General features: G+C 43.8%; 1 protein-coding gene across 2 annotated transcripts in view; it reads right to left on the bottom strand.

The window, feature by feature from the left end:
* The window catches only part of topbp1 (DNA topoisomerase II binding protein 1), a 127,020-nt gene that overhangs the window by 98,857 nt on the left and 10,648 nt on the right, over positions 1-17,515 (bottom strand). For both annotated transcript variants that reach the window (XM_063069992.1, XM_063069993.1), the window contains exons 4-5: positions 15,038-15,181; positions 4,204-4,385 (exon numbers count right to left, since the gene is read on the bottom strand). In XM_063069992.1, the coding sequence (XP_062926062.1) occupies positions 4,204-4,385; positions 15,038-15,181 (326 nt within the window). The remainder of the gene's footprint in view (positions 1-4,203; positions 4,386-15,037; positions 15,182-17,515) is intronic.

Consider the following 17,515-nt stretch of genomic DNA (forward strand, 5'->3'; position numbering starts at 1 on the left):
AATGTTTCGATGAGGTCTCCCCTCATTCTTCTAAACTCCAAGGAATACAGTCCAAGAGCGGACAAACGTTCCTCATATGTTAACCCTCTCATTCCCGGAATCATTCTAGTGAATCTTCTCCGTACCCTCTCCAACGTCAGCACATCCTTTCTTAAATAAGGAGACCAAAACTGCCCACAGTACTCCAAGTGAGGTCTCACCAGCACCTTATAGAGCCTCAACATCACATCCCTGCTCCTATACTCTATTCCTCTAGAAATGAATGCCAACACTGCATTCGCCTTCTTCACTACTGACTCAACCTGGAGGTTAGCCTTAAGGGTATCCTGTACGAGGACTCTCAAGTCCCGTTGCATCTCCAAACTTTGAATTCTTTCCCCATTTAAATAATAGTCTGACCGTTTATTATTTCTGCCAAAGTGCATAACCATACACTTTCCAACATTGTACTTCATTTGCCACTTCTCTGCCCATTCTTCCAATCTATCCAAGTCTCTCTGCAGACTCTCCGTTTCCTCAGCACTACCGGCCCCTCCACCTATCTTCATATCGTCAGCAAACTTAGCCACAAAGCAATCTATTCCATAATCCAAATCGTTGATGTACAATGTAAAAAGAAGCCGCCCCAACACGGTACCCTGTGGAACACCACTGGTAACCGGCAGTCAACCAGAATAGGATCCCTGTATACTCAGTCTCTGTTTCCTGCCAATCAGCCAACGCTCTATCCACGTATGTAACTTTCCCGTAATTACATGGGTTCTTATCTTGTTAAGTAGCCTCATGTGTGGCACCTTGTCAAAGGCCTTCTGAAAATCCAAATATACAACATCCACTGCATCTCCCTTGTCTAGCCTACTTGTAATTTCCTCAAAAAATTGTAATAGATTTGTCAGGCAGGATTTTCCTTTAAGGAATCCATGCTGAGTTCTGCCTATCTTGTCATATGCCTTCAGGTACTTTGTAACCTCATCCTTGACAAACGACTCCAACAACTTCCCAACCACCGATGTCAAGCTAACCGGTCTATAATTTCCTTTTTGCCTCCTTGCCCCCTTCTTAAATAGCGGAGTGACATTTGCAATCTTCCAGTCCTCCGGAACCATGCCAGATTCTATCGACTTTTAAAAGATCATCGCTAATGCCTCCGCAATCTCCACAGCTACTTCCTTCAGAACACGCGGGTGCATTCCATCTGGTCTGGGAGATTTATCTACCTTTAGACTATTCAGCTTCCTGAGTACTTCTCTGTCGTAATTGTGACTGCGCACACTTCTCTCCCCTGCCACCCTTGTGTGTCCGGTATACTGCTGATGTCTTCCTTAGTGAAGACTGATGCAAAATACTCGTTCAGTTCCTCTGCCATCTCCTTATCTCCCATTACAATTTCTCCATTGAAAATAAGTATATTTCAACTTAGGTTTTGAGAAAGTATTAGTTTTCATTGGAGGCAATGCACCAGAGGTTTAATAAATACATTTTTGGAATAAGAAGGAACAATTGAGTAAACCAGGTCTATGATCATGGAATTTGTAAGAACGTGGTTGCTCTCACTGAAACAAGCTCCTGCAGGGGCTTCACAGACCAGATTGTTTTTCTTAGTGGAAAGGATTAGAAGGAACATAGATTCAGGGTTAGAAGTCAGTTTTAAGTTAAAGTCAAGCAGAATTTCCTCCCAAAAACACAAGAAAGCCAGGATCAGAAGTAGGTCACCTAGCTCCCCAAACATGCCCTGACATTCAATAGGATCATGGCTGGTCTTCCCCAGGCCTCAATTCTTAATCTGTGCTAGTTCCACATAATCAAGTTTCTGATCTTTAATGAAGGTATCTACTGCCTCTTTAAATAGGTCTAGTAATCTAGCTTCCATAACCCTCTGTGCAGGAATTCCAACACACCTAGTTTTAAATTATTACTCTCCTACCTTGTAGCAATGTCCCCTTGCTGGAAGGGAGACAACAAGGAAACATGTCAACATGAACCCTGTATTGGCTCCTTAGGATTTTTATCTTTCAATAAAATTATGCCCATTCTTCTAAACATTAAAGAATACAAAGCAAACATATTCATTCAGAAGACCTTTGGAATATTTCCACAAAATAAGGATATGGGAACTGATCACATACAACAGTGATAATAGTAGACTTTTGGAATTCAGAGACATCAAAGAACATGGGGATTAAGCAAGAAAATGTTGAAGATCAGCCATGATCTTGAGGACCACGTCAGTAACAGAGAGCAGAAAGTCTGCAGAAGGACTTAAAACAGATTAGGAAGATATGCAAAATGGCAGATGGAATGTAGTGTAGGGAAGTGTAAGGTCATGCACTTTGGAAGAAGAAATAAAGGCGTAAACTATTTTCAAAACGGGAAGAAAATTCAAAAATCAGAGTTGCAAAGCGACTTGGGCAAAATTCCATGCAGATTAACTTGCAAGTTGAACAAGAAGAGCAACCTAGGGGCCACTGAACAGGACTGACAAAAGCTGCAGAATGTTGCAAAACTCAGCCACCTACATCATGGGCACTTGTCTCTCCAGCATTGAAGATAAAAAAAAAAGCGACATCCGTCATTAAGGACCTCTCACCCAGGAATGCCCCTTTCTCATCAAGTAGGTGGTACAGGAGCATGAAGACACACATTCATCATTTCAGGAACAGCTTATTCCCGTTTGCCATCAGATTTTTGAATGGACACTGAATCCATGAACACTACCTCACCATTTATTTATTTTTTTAAATATATCTTTATTGCAATTTAAATTTAGGCTGCCACAGAACAACTAATTTCATGACATATGCCAACGATATTAAACCTGATTCTCAGACTTCCGGCAGAGCTCATGGAGTGAAGTCCTGTTCTGGACTCGCTCCATTACCTTTGAGTTTTTTCCTATGATCAGCTACATTTAAGCTAACCATTAAGGCACCGATTTTCATAATACCTTGCAACAAATAGTGCTTTTTTTGATATTTGGATGTTTTTAAGGTCTGCTATGTCTAAGAATGGGAAACCTGATTCTGAGCTGGTAATAAGGAAGGCAAATGCAAAGTTAGCATTCATTTCAAGAGGACTACAATATAAGAGCAAGGATGTAATGCGGAGGATTTATAAGGCATTGGTCAAACCACACTTCAAGTATTGTGAACGGTTTTGGGCTCCTTATGTAAGAAAATGTGCTGGCATTGGAGAGGATTCGGAGGAGGTTTACGAGAATGATTCCTAGAATAAAAGAGTTAATGTACGTGGTGTGTTTGATGACTCTGGGCCTGTACTCGCTGGAGTTTAGAAGAATGAGGAGAGATCTCATTGAAACCTATCAAATATTAAAAGGCCTAGATAGAGTGGATGTGAGGAGGATGTTTCCTACAGTGGGTGAGTCTAAGACCAGAGGACACCGCTACATAACAGAGGGATGTCCATTTGGAACAGAAATGAGGAGGAACTTCTTTCTTCAGAAAGAGGGAGGTAAATCTGTGGAATTCATTGCCACGGACAGCTGTGGAGGGCAAGTCATTTGTTCTTGATTTGTCAGTGAGTCAAAAGTTATGGGGAGAAGGCAGGAAAATGGGGTTGAGAGGGATAGTAAATCAGCCATTATGAAATGGTGGAGCAGTTTCAATGGGCCAAATGACCTAACTTTGCTCCTATATCATACAGTCTTATATCTTCTGTAGGTATTTGTATGTTCTTAAGAAGATAGCAAAATGAATACCCTCTGCCACCCACTCATTAATGTCCTCGTCACTGCCACATAGCCAGAGCCTGATCAATAAAGCACGGGAAGGTCCCAGGTGCTGTCTACTGGATTTATTCCAATATCCAAGAGGATATTATCAATGTTTCTGAAAAAAAAACTAATGAGATCAAGATCATCACAAATGATTACAACAGCTTGCCATGCACAAACTGGTAGCTGTGATTACACTTCAAAAAGGTAACTTATTGGCTGTAACGGGCATTGGGGCTTTCTAAAATGACGTGAAAGATGCTACAAGATGTGTTCATGCTCCAAAAGTTTCATTGAAATGTCTTTCTATGGCTAGTGTCTAACCTGCTGACTATTTTCAGCATTTCTTCTTATTTCAAAAATACCTCAACAGGCTGTACTTGGGGCTTCCTGACACTGGGTCATTTCCTTTAATAAAAGGCAATAAATATACATCAGAATGTAACCATTACCTAGCTGTCTATGACACTTACTTCTGTCGTGCTTTCTCCCAGCATGCTTTGACCCAGGATGGAAGCAAAATGGGTTTTTTAAGATTGGCAGCCACCAGGTACTTCTTGCTTCCAACCTCTCCAGCTATCAGATGAGTCACTGAGATGTTAAAGTCACGAAGGATCCTACCACCCATCAACTGGACTTGTTGATGTACTTCTTCCTTAGGAGGAAACAAAACTTATTCAGTCAAATAAAATAATTACTTACAATGTTAACTTACTGTGCTTACATAATATTATCGGCCCATTGAACTTTCTTTCAAGCTATTTGATGTGGTCAGCTCAGAATTTTTCACACAATGAACTGAAAACTATTGGCAAGACTTTATTGTCCAGAATTAAAAGATGAAATTGATGTAATTTATCTCCGAGCTTGAAATTTTATATATCCTTCTGGCTTTTGATCCAAAGTGAAACAAATTCTTTCCATTACTACTATAATTAAACCTGATCCAATTCAGAAGTAGAACAGACACCAAAACAAAATCAGCCATCCAGGCGAAGCTACACATCAGGACAACAGATGCATCATGGGATAGGCATGATGCACAACTAATGGTTCACACCAATGCTCCTTTACTGGCACAACCAGTTGCAAACGGTGGTAGTCAATTCAACAGCAAACAGAAAGAAACCTTTATGAACAGACTTCAACAAGGAAGGAACACAACAGACAACTCTTAAAATCAAAAATAAAACTTTCGTAAACAAAATTGAAAGGTAGATGATCTATCTAAAGACTACACCATAACAAAATCAGAGTTTAGTTAATGTGAATCACTCAATGTGATGCCGAGAAACATTTCAACACATTTGAGCAAGTAATGACTACAAGATCAATCTGGCCAGGGTTGCAGACATGTTCAAAATCAGTATGCCTCTAGCTAAGCGATTCCACTAGCTGGAACTAACATTTTTCCACATTGTTGGTTATATGTATATCTGCCAATTATTCCCATATCATCACTATGATAGAAGAGTCATGGATTGGGGCACGATGGCGCAAGCGCGTGGACATCAAACAATGAGAACAGCGAGAAGAGTTTAAAAGGAGACAGCTTTATAGAGCTGCATCAGAGTAGAGGGAGACATAGTAGGAAGGCTTTGGCTCAATGGAGCTTCTGTGATAATGGGTTGAGGTGATGTAGGTTATCTGTCTAGATTACAGGCAGGAAGTATGTGTGTGAGGTCAGTGTTCTGTGCTCAGTGTCAGATATAGGAAGTCCGGGAGACTCCCAGCTTCCCGGACAGCCACATCTGTGCAAGGGTAGGTCGCACTGCAGCTCCTTAGAGACCACGTTAGGGAACTGGAGATGCAGCTCGATGACTTTTGTCTGGGCAGGGAAAGTGAGGAGCTGATAAGAGAGGAGCTATAGGCGGGTAGTCACACCGGGGCCTCGGGAGATAGATAAGGGGGTAATGGTCAGGAGAGGGAAGGACAGGAATCGGAAGCTGGACAGCACCCCTGTGGCTGAACCCCTTAACAATAAGTACTCCTGCTTGAGTACTGTTGGGGAGGGGGGGGCTCTCGGCCTACCTGGGATAAGCAAAAATGGCAGCACCTCTGGCAAAGAGTCTGGCCCTGTGGCTCAGAAGGGTAGGGAAAAGGAAGAGGATGGCAGCAGTGATAGGGGACTCTATAGTTAGGGGGTCAGACAGGCGATTCTGTGGACGCAGGAAAGAAGCACAGATGGTAGTTTGCCTCTCAGGTACCAGGGTCCAGGATGTTTCCAATCACATCTACGAAGAACAGCCAGAGGTCGTGGTACATATTGGTACCAAGGACATAGGCAGGAAAAGGGAGGAGGTCCTGAAAGCAGACTACAGGGAGTTAGGAAGGAAGTTGAGAAGCAGGACCACAATGGTAGTCATCTCAGGATTACTGCCTGTGCCACATGACAGTAAATATAGGAATAGAGTGAGGTGAAGGATAAATGTGTGGCTGAAGGATAGGAGCAGGGGGCAGGGATTCAGAGTTCTGGATCACTGGGGCTTCTTTTGGGGCACGAGTGACCTTTACAAAAAGGACAGGACCAGTATCCTGGCAGGGAGGTTTGCTAAGGATATTGGGCAGAGTTTAAATGAGGATTGCTGGGGGGTGGGAACCAAACTGAAGTGACGGAGGAAAGGGAAGTTGGCTCACAAATAGAGAAAGCTTGGAGACACAGTGCGAGAGGGAGGATAGGCAGGCGATAGAGAAGGGCCGTGCTAAGACCGATGGTATGAGACGTGTCTATTTAAATGCAAGGAGTATTATGAAAAAAGTGGATGAGTTTAGAGCATGGATCAGTACTTGGAGCGATGGTGTTGTGGTAATTACAGAGACTTGGATGGCTCAGGGGCAGGAATGGTTACTTCAAGTGCCAGGTTTTAGATGTTTCAGAAAGGACCTGGAGGGAGGCAAAAGTGAGGGCATGGCACTGATGATCAGAGATAGTGTCATGGGTGCAGAAAAGGAGAAAGACATGGAGGGATTGTCTACGGCCTCTCTGTCCGTGGAAGTTAGGAACAGGATGGGGTCAATAACTCAACTGGGTGTTTTTTTATTGACCACCCAATAGTAACAGGGTTATCGAGGAGCAGATAGGGAGACAGATTCTGGAAAAGTGCAATAACAGGGTTGTCGTGGTGGGAGACTTTAATTTCCCAAATAGCTATTGGCATGTCCCTAGAGCAAGGTGTTTGGATATGGTGGAGTTTGTTAGGTGCATTCAGGAAAGTTTCTTGACACAATATGTGTATAAGCCTACAAGAGGAGAAGCTGTACTTGATCTGGTATTGGGAAATGAACCTGGTCAGGTGTCAGAGCATTTTGGAGATAGTGTTCACAATTCTACCTCCTTTACCATAGCATTTGAGAGGGATAGGAACAGACAAGTTAGGAAAGCACTTATTTCCCCTTACTCCAATTATGAGGCTATCAGGCAGGAACTTGAAAGCATAAATTGGGAACAGGTGTTCTCAAGAAAACATACGGAAGAAATATGGCCAATGTTCAGGGGATATTTGTGAGGAGTTCTGCATAGCTATATTCCAATGAGACAGGGAAAGGATGGTAAGGTACAGGAACTGTGGTGTACAAAAGCTGTTATAAATCTAGTCAAGAAGAAAAGAAGAGCTTACCAAAGGTTCAAAAAACTAGGTAGTGATAGAGATCTAGAAGCTTGTAAGGCTAGCAGGAAGGAACTTAAGAAAGAAATTAGGAGTCAGAAGGTGCCATGAGAAGGCCTTGGCAGACAGGATTAAGGAAAACTCCAAGGCATTCTACAAGTATATGAAGAGCAAGAGGATAAGACGTGAATGAATACGACCTATCAAGTGTGACAGTGGGAAAGTGTGTATGGAACCGGAGGAAATAGCAGAGGTACTTAATGAATACTTTATTTCAGTATTCACTACGGAAAAGGATCTTGGCGATTGTAGGGATAACTTAGAGAGGACTGAAAAGTTTGAGCATGCAGGTATTAAGAAAGAGGATGTGCTGGAGCTTTTGGAAAACATCAAGTTGGATTAGTCTCTGGGAATGGATGAGATGTACCCCAGGCTACTGTGGGAGGAGATTGCTGAGCCTCTGGCGATGATCTTTGCATCATCAATGAGGCCAGGAGAGGTTCTGGAAGATTGGAGGGTGGCGGATGTTGCTCCATTATCCAAGTAAGGGAGTAGGGATAGCCCAAGAAATTATAGACCAGTGAGTCTTACTTCAGTGGTTGGTAAGTTGATGGAGAAGATCCTGAGAGGCAGGATTTACGAACATTTTGGAGAGGCATAATATGATTAGGAATAGTCAGCATGGCTTTGTTAAAGGCAGATCGTGTCTTACAAACCCGATTGAATTTTTTAAGGATGTGACTAAACACATTGATGATGGCAGAGCAGTAGATGTAGTGTATATGGATTTCAGCAAGGCATTTGATAAGGTACCCCATGCAAGGCTTATTGAGAAAGTAAGGAGGCATGGGATCCAAGGGGACATTACTTTCTGGATCCAGAACTGGCTTGCCCACAGAGGGCAAAGAGTGGTTGTAGACAGGTCATATTCAGCATGGAGGACGGTCACCAGTGGTGTGCATTAGGGATCTGTTCTGGGACCCCTGCTCTTCGTGATTTTTATAAATGACCTGGATGAAGAAGTGGAGGGCTGGGTTAGTAAATCTGCTGAATACAAAGGTTGGGGGTGTTGTGGATAGTATGGGGATGCTGTCAGAGGTTATAGTGGGACATTGATAGGATGTAAAACTGGGCTGGGAAGTGTCAGATAGAGTTCAACCCAGATAAGTGTGAGGTGGTTCATTTTGGTAGGTCAAATATGATGACAGAATATAGTATTAACAGTAAGACTCTTGGCAGTGTGGAAAATCAGAGGGTTCTTGGGCTCCAAGTCCATAGGACACTCAAAACTGCTGCGCAGGTTGACTCTGATTAAGAAAGCATACGGTGCATTGGCCTTCATCAATCGTGGGATTGAGTTTAGGAGCCAAGAGGTAATATAGGACCCTGGTCAGACCCCACTTGGAGCACTGTGCTCAGTTCTGGTCACCTCACTACAGGAAGGATGTGGAAACCATAGAAAGAGTGCAGAGAAGATTTACAAGGATTGGGGAGCATGCCTTATGAGAATAGGTTGAGTGAACTCAGCCTTTTCTCCTTGGAGCGACGGAGGATGAGAGGTGACCTGATAGAGGTGTATAAGATGATGAGAAGCATTGATCGTGTGGACAGTCAGAGGCTTTTTCCCAGGGCTGAAATGGTTAGCAAGAGAGGGCACAGTTTTAAGGTGCTTGCAAGTGGGTACAGAGGAAATGTCAGGGATCAGTTGCTTTTTTTTTTAAAAACGCAGAGTGGTGAGTACATGGAATGGGCTGGCGGTGGAGGCGGATACGATAGGGTCTTTTCAGAGACTCCTGGACAGGAACATGGAGCTTCAGAAAAATAGAGGGCTACGGGTAACTCTAGTAATTTCCAAGGTAAGGACATATTTGGCACAGCTTTGTGGGCTGAAGGGCCTGTATTGTGCTGTAGGTTTTCTATGTTTCTATGTTCTGAAGATGATCTTACCTATATTTTTTATTTTATATTCTTTACCTCAATACGGTTTTGGTCCAAACAAGTATAAAATACCTAATTTTTGAATACTGAAGCATACCACCCCAGAAAGATTTCAAGGTGAAAATGATTATTGGATTTATCACTTACATCGTAAAATTTGTTGTTTTGTGGCAGCATACAGGACAAGACATTTAAAAATTACCCCAAATTGCAAAAATAAATAAATAATGCAAAAGACCAATAACAAGGTAGTGTTCATGAACTGTTCAGAAATCTGATAGGAGAGAGGAAGAAGCTGTTTTAAAACAGTGGATGTGGGTCTTCAGGCTCCTGTATCCCCTCTTCGATGGTAGTAATTTACAGATGACATGCCCAGAATAGTGATGGTCTTCAATGACGGATGCCCCCTTTTGAGGCATCATTGCATGAAGATGTCCACAAAGGCTAGGAGTGATGTGCCCATAATGGAACTGGCTGAGTCTACAATCCTCTGCAATCTCTTGTAAACCTATGAAGTCGGTTTTCAAAGAGAGATTTGCAGAGATTTAGGCCAGTTAGAAGAGTGGGCTGAAAGATAGGAGATGGAGTTTAATGCTGAAAAATGTGAGGTGGTATATTTTGGTAGGACTAATCGAAATAGGACATACATGGTAAATGGTAGGGCATTGAAGAATACAGTAGAACAGAGGGATCTAGGAATAATGGTGCCTAGTTCCCTGAAGGTGGAATCTCATGTGGATAGGGTGGTGAAGAAAGCTTTTGCTATGCTGGCCTTTATTAATCAGAGCATTGAGTATAGCAGTTGGGATGTAATGTTGAAATTGTATAAGGCATTGGTAAAGCCAAATTTGGAGTATTGCATACAGTTCTGGTCACCGAATTATAGGAAAGATGTCAATAAAATTGAGAGTACAGAGGAGGTTTATTAAAATGTTGCCTGGGTTTCATTCGTTAAGTTACAGAGAATGGTTGAACAAGTTAGGTCTTTATTCTTTGGAGCGTAGAAGGTTGGGGGGGGACTTGATAGAGGTGTTTAAAATTATGAGGGAGATTGATAGAGTTGACGTGGATAGGCTTTTTCCATTGAGAATGGGGGAGATTCAAACAAGAGGACACGAGTTGAGAGTTAAAGGGCAAAAGTTTAGGGGTAACATGAGGGGGAACTTCTTTACTCAGAGAGACAGACTATCCATTGACATCTTCTACAAGCCCACTGACTCTCATAACTACCTCGACTATACCTCTTCCCACCCCGCCACATGCAAAAAAGCCATTCCCTATTCCCAGTTTCTCCGTCTCCACCGCAACTGCCTGCTCTGAGGATGAGGCTTTCCGTTCCAGGACATCTCAAATGTCCTCTTTCTTTAAGGATCGTGGTTTCTCTTCTACCGTCATCAATGATGCCCTCACCCGCATCTCCTCCATTTCCCGCACTTCGGCCCTCACCCCATCCTCCTGCAACCACAACAGGGACAGAGTTCCCCTTGTCCTTACCTACTAGCCCATCAGCTTCCGGATCCTGCACATTATCCTCCGCAACTTCTGCCACCTTCAACAGGACCCCACCACTAAGCACATCTTTCCCTCTCTACCCCTCTCCGTTTTCCGCAGGGATCTGTCCCTCCGCCACTCCGTTATCCACATGTCCATCCCACTGATCTCACACCCGGCACTTATCCCTGTAAGCGTAAGTGCTACACCTGTCCCTACACCTCATCTCTTGCAACCATTCAGGGCCCCAAACAGTCCTTCCAGGTAAGGCAACACTTCAGTTGCGAGTCTGTTGGGGTCATCTATTGCATCCGGTGCTTCTGGTGCGGCCTCCTGTACATCAGTGAAACCCGACGCAGATTGGGGGACCGCTTCGTCGAGCACCTCCACTCCGTTCGCCACAACAGACAGGATCTCTTGGTAGCCACCCACTTCAACCCTGCTTCCCATTCCCATTCAGATATGTCCATACATGGCCTCCTCTACTGCCATGATGAGGCTAAACTCAGGTTGGAGGAGCAGCACCTCGTATACCGTCTAGATAGTCGCCAGCCCCTTGGTATAAACATAGAATTCTCCAACTTCCGGTAATTCCCTCCCCCTCCCTTCCTCTATCCCTATTTCACTCTGTCCCCTCCCCCAGCTCCCTCATGGTTCCGCCTCCTTCTTCTACTACCCATTGTTTTCAGGGCTATGATGTCAATGCTTCCCCTCTCCCACCCCTTTGTCTTTCAAATTACTGGTCTTTCAACTTAAGCTACAAGCATTCTTCAAATCCTTCCTCATCTTTCATTTTTCAGTCCTGATGTTCCGGCCCGAAACATCAACTCATCGTTTCTAACTGATGCTGCCCGACCTGCTGAGTTCATCCAGTGTACTGAAAGTGTTGCTTTACTCAGCGTGGTAGCTGTGTGGAACAAGCTTCCAGCAGAAGTGGCTGAGGCAGGTTCGATGTTGTCATTTAAAGTTAAATTGGATAGATATATGGGCAAGAAAGGAATGGAGGGTTATGGGCTGAGTGCAGGTCGATGGGATTAGGTGAGAGTAAGAGTTCGGCATGGACTAGAAGGGCCAAGATGGCCTGTTTCCGTGCTGTAATTGTTATATGAACTGGAGGTTCCACACCACTGCGATGCAACCAATCAGAATTCTCTCCACCTTCCATCTCCGCAAAATTTGCAAGAGTCTTTGGTGACACACAAATCTCTTCAAACTCCAAATGGAAGTATAGCCAGTGCTGTGCTTTCTTTGTGATTACATCACTGTGTTAGGTCAGGATAGGTCCAGAGATGCTGACTCCCAGGAATTTGAAGCTGCTGCTCACCCTTTCCACCACTGATTCTTCAATGAGGACTTAAGTATGTTCTCCTGATTTTTCCTTCCTGAAGTCCATAAACAATTCCTTGGTCTTAATGATGCTGAGTATAAGATGGTCGCTGCAACACCATCTTACTTACTTACTTTGTAGGAGGTGATTTTATTCTGTGAGCATCCTTCTGTGATTCAGGTTTGGTCTGGAATTGCTACCTCACATGTGAGATGGCTTTCTGGAGGTCGTATCCGGACCTCTTGTATTTTACTTGGTTGCCATATCGGAACGCCACTGATCTGGTCCCCAGCAGATTGTGTATCTCTTGGTTCATCCAGGATTTCTATTTGGGGAAGCTCTGAATGATTGGGGACATGACTGACTTTATTAAGTCTGTTACAACAATGGCATATTGCTTCAGATCCTCTGAGTCCTTGAACGAGTCCCAAATCCACTGAAATGAATGTTGCTGCTCGTCTGCCTCCCGTGCCCACCTCTTTGTTGTCCATACCTCTAGAGCCTTGCTCTTTACATTGACTATCTGCAGATAGGACAGAAATCAGTCACCAGATGCTATGGGGATTCGCACAGGTGTAATGCAGAAAAGGCACTGAACTCATTAGGGAGTGAAGCATCACTGCAATTTATGCCATCAGCTTTTGTTTTATAGGAAGTAATGGCATGCAAACTCTGCCACAGTTGTCGTGCTCCAATTATGTCTCTAACTTCATATGAAATTGTCCTTTTACTCTTACAAAGGCTTTCCAAAAGTCATACCTGAACTAATTGTAGGGTTCTGAATCGCCGGTCTTGAATGTCACAGATCTAGCTCTCAGCAGACTGTGAATCTCATGGTTCATCCATTGGGAAGACCTAGTATTTTCTTGAAGGCACAAACTCAACCACACAGGTCTTCATGAAGTTGGTTATGGCTGTGGCATATTCATTCAGATCTGAGGCTGAGTCCCTGAACATGGTCCAATCCACCGATTCAAAACAGTCCTGTAAATGTTCCTCCACCTCCCTCCAACATGCCTTCACGGCCCTTACCACTGGTGCAATGGCCTTCCATCTCTGCCTGCATGCTGGGAGTAGAAGTACAGCCAGGTGACTGCACTTAAGAAGTGCAGGTGTGGTATGGCACAGGAATTGTTTTGATGGTGGTGTAACAATGAGTGTGATTGAATGCGTTGGCTCTACTGTCTCCACAGTTGACATGTCAGTGGCAATTTGTCCGACAGTTCTTCAAGCTAGCCTGGCTGAAGTCCCCTACAACAGTCTGGAAGGCATCGGGGGTGTTGTCTTGTGACAACTGACTGGAGATCTCATCTGCCAGGGGTGGAATGTACACTGCAACCAGGATGACAGCAGAGAACTCCCTTGGCAGGTAGAACAGACAAAACTTGACAGGTCCAGGTTGGGAAGCAGGGCTGAGACAGAATTGCTACGTATGTGCATCACAATATGTCAGTCATGTGGCAAACATGCTGCCTCTGCCTTTGCTTGATGCTGCAGTGTAGTACTGTACATGTGGTGGATGGTGAAGCCCTTGGTCTGGAGGGCTGTGACCAGACTGCTGGGGGCTTAGCCAAGTCTCTGTGAAGCAGAGTACTCAACAGGCCCTGACGTCCCTCTGATACTGCAGTCATGCTCCTAGTGTAGTTTCAAGAGACTGTATATCTGCCAGTAGGGTGGTGGTTTTGGGCCCTGTTTTACCTGAAGCCCTCCCAGGCAGCCACATTTCCAGAAAAAATACAGTTCCCTGAGCTTCCAGCTGCTGCACTCACTCTCTGGATGATATGGAGTCCCGACTATACCAGATCACTAAATCTTTTAAATGACTTAAAACAATGTAACTGCAATATCTGCAGCTGCAGATTTCAGCTGTATAGTTGTAGACCATGATATTTGATTAACTCCCTTAGGAGATGCAAACACAAAAGTAGTTTCCACTATCCAGCACCATCTTCAGATCAGAGAAAAACTATCCAATGGCAAGTTATAACAAACCAAAACAATAGGAATCAATTCAGACACAAGATATCGGAATCAAAATCAGGTTTATCATGTTCCGCATGTGGCATGAAATGCTAACTTCACAGCAGCAAACACTGCTACAAACATTCCTTGAGACGATATTCTGACCCTATCCATTGTCTACTGGCTTAGCAAAGGCCTTGCCCTCTGCCATTAGGTCAGAAATAGGATGTAACAGTGTCAGATAATGACCACCTCTACAAGGCATTTCACAGCATTGTCATCACTGAATCCTCCACCAACAACATCATGGGTTGTCAGTTAATCAGAAATTCTACCTATCCAACCACATCTGAAGCAAGCTACCTCCAAGTCTCCAAAACATTTCCACCATCTTTCAAGGCAAGTCAAATGCAAGATAAAACATTTGGGTACCACAAACAGCTCAAAAGCATCCACAATGCAATAGCCTATTTGAATGTTATTTCACATAGCACCTTAATCAATATCTCCTCCCGACAAAATGAATCTATAAGATGGTATCCAATTTTTGCCAGTTTTAGCTACTGCTCTGGATGCCCACTTCATCCATGCAGGAGGCCAATGGCTACTGTTTGTAAGGGTTGGAAGTCTGCCAGCGTAGACACAGAGGTGCAGCTACCATATCAGAGCCAAAGATTTAATGCTGACCTCCACTGTCACCTACGTGGAGTTTGCATGACTGTGTCAGTTTCTTTCCGCCTCCCAAGGATGTCTGGAGTTGGTTAAATGGTCACTGTTAATTGCTGCCAGTGTGTAGGTAGGAGGGAGAGAAACTGGGGAGAGCTGATAGGAATGTGGGGGGAATAAAATGAAATTAGTGTAAATGGGTATTTGGTGATTGGCATGGCCTCATAGGGCCATAAGACTTGCTTCCATTCTCTCTGATCATAGTGTAAGAAAACTCAATATTATTTGTTAAGCTTCAGTTAGTACCACTTTACTTACTCTAGTTTTCTTCTCCAAGCTGGTGCAGGAAACCACCACATCAGCCATGACCATGCTGTAGACAGGATGAATAGCTTCAGGTACATTCCGTTGTTGCTGAAGACAAAATATAACTACTTGTGGACCAACGATCCTACATCCAAGCTGAGTAGAGTGAAGAAATGTCAAAAGGTAAAACAGTGATTGCTATGCCCATAGCAAGATTGTCACAACACAAGTCTCAACTTTGAAGATGCACATTCTCAAAGAGCTATACAGGGCAGGATCAGACCCTTTCACCCTACTCAACCATGTCCCATTTGCCTGCATTTGGCTCATACTCATCTAAATCACATACCTGTCTAAATGCCTTTTAAATATTAGAATTGTACCAACTCTGCCACTCCCATCTCATTCCATATACCCTCCACTGCTACGTGGAAAACTTGCTTCTTAGGTCCCCTCTAAATATTTCCGTTTTCATCTCAAACCTATGCCTTCTAGTTTTAGATTCCTCTATTCTGGGGGAAAAAAAAACAATGTCCACCCACCTTATCTATGCCCCTCCTTCAAGGACAAATAGTCATAGTCATACTTTACTGATCCCAGGGGGAAATTGGTTTTCGTTACAGTTGCACCATAAATAATAAATAGTAATAGAACCATAAATAGTTAAATAGTAATATGTAAATTATGCCAGTAAATTCTGAAATAAGTCCAGGACCAGCCTATTGGCTCAGGGTGTCAGACCCTCCAATGGAGGAGTTGTAAAGTTTGATGGGCACAGGTAGGAATGACTTCCTATGACGCTCTGTGCTGCATCACAGTGGAATGAGTCTCTGGCTGGATGTACTCCTGTGCCCACCCAGTACATTATGCAGTGGATGGGAGACATTGACCAAGATGGCATGCAACTTGGACAGCATCCTCTTTTCAGACACCACCGTGAGAGAGTCCAGTTCCATCCCCCCATCACTAGCCTTACGAATGAGTTGTTGATTCTGTTGGTGTCTGCTGCCCCAGCACACAACAGCAAACATGATAGCACTGGCCACCACAGACACATAGAACATCCTCAGCATCGTCCGGCAGATGTTAAAGAACCTCAGTCTCCTCAGGAAATAGAAATAGAAATAAGGTATAATGTTGCTTCAAGCAAGCAGTGGGGCAGTAGAGCAGTCATTATTGCTCCCTTCCATTTCCAGCGACCCAGGTCCTATCTTGACTTCTGGTATTGTCTGTGTGAAATTTGTACCAGAAGATCAAGTAGTGGAAACCTATGTAGTCACATCCCTGCTCCACTACTTGCTCTTGATTTCTACCACAACCCAAAGATGCCAAAAATGTGCTGGTAGATTAATTGCTTACTGTAAATTATCCCTTAGTGTAGGAAAGTGGAGTTAATGGGAGGTAGGAGGAGGATATTTGTTGCAGAGGTGCAGGGAAATAAATTTCCTTTTCAAATTACTTCACTAGCTCCAGCACCTCCTGTACTCCAACTGTACAATTATCAGACAATTCCATTCTAATTCTGGTCTTTTCTGCAGCTGTACATTTTCAGCTGCCAAGCCCTTCCAAAATTCTGGAATTCTCTCTTTAAACCTCTAACTCTCATGTCTATCTTTAAGACACTTTAAAATTTGCCTCATCTACTGCAGTGTTGGGTGGCAGGGTGGAGATACGCCTCTTATCAAAGGAGGTACAAGGTGCTCCTACCATCCACTAGCCCTTGGGCAAAGTGTACCACCTGCTTAGGCCTCGATCAGGGTCACGTGAAGCCAAGGGTGCTGGTGGTGGATGGTTGTATGAGCAGTTGGTGCATATCACAAGTCTAGGTTATGCGGGGGACGTCACGTGATGACGTGGGATTGAGACGTGTAAATCCAGCTCGCTCGTAAATTATCAGCAAAGTACCGTTTAAACAAAGCAAAGTTAATACTTTCCGAAGACTACCTATAAGCTTCTCAAGACTATTTTACGATATGCCTCGTAAACCGCAACAGAAGAAATCTGTTGTTGCGAAGTCGCCGCGAGATGGGAAGAAAAAAGGGCCTACTGCAGCGATGGAGCCTCGGATTCACGTTGGATCTCCTTCGGAGGAGACGCATTTTATCTCTGGTGCAGAAGAACAGGGAGCAATGGCGGCGGCAGCGGTCCCTGGGAAGAAGATGCCGGAATTGCGTATGCGCAAAGAAGTTGGCATGCATAAATTGATACAACTCAAAACTACAAGAACCGACGGCCACTGCAAGTGCAAGTGACTCAGAGTCAGAATTGGATTCCGCAGAGAATACAGATGAAGAAGAGGAGGAAGAACTGAAAGAGACTGGAAGTAAAGGATGCGATGGAGGCATAAGAGAGGCTTTATTGCAATTAACGGCTGAACTAAAAAAATTAAGAACAGAGCTTAGAGACATGAAGATGTGCTATGATAAAGCTATGAAAAGACAGGACAAAATGGATAAGAAACTTCGAAAGTTGGAAAGAACAATTGAGCAT

The sequence above is a fragment of the Mobula hypostoma genome, chromosome 17 (genome assembly GCF_963921235.1).
Source record: "Mobula hypostoma chromosome 17, sMobHyp1.1, whole genome shotgun sequence".
NCBI classification, from domain to species: Eukaryota; Metazoa; Chordata; class Chondrichthyes; order Myliobatiformes; family Myliobatidae; genus Mobula; species Mobula hypostoma.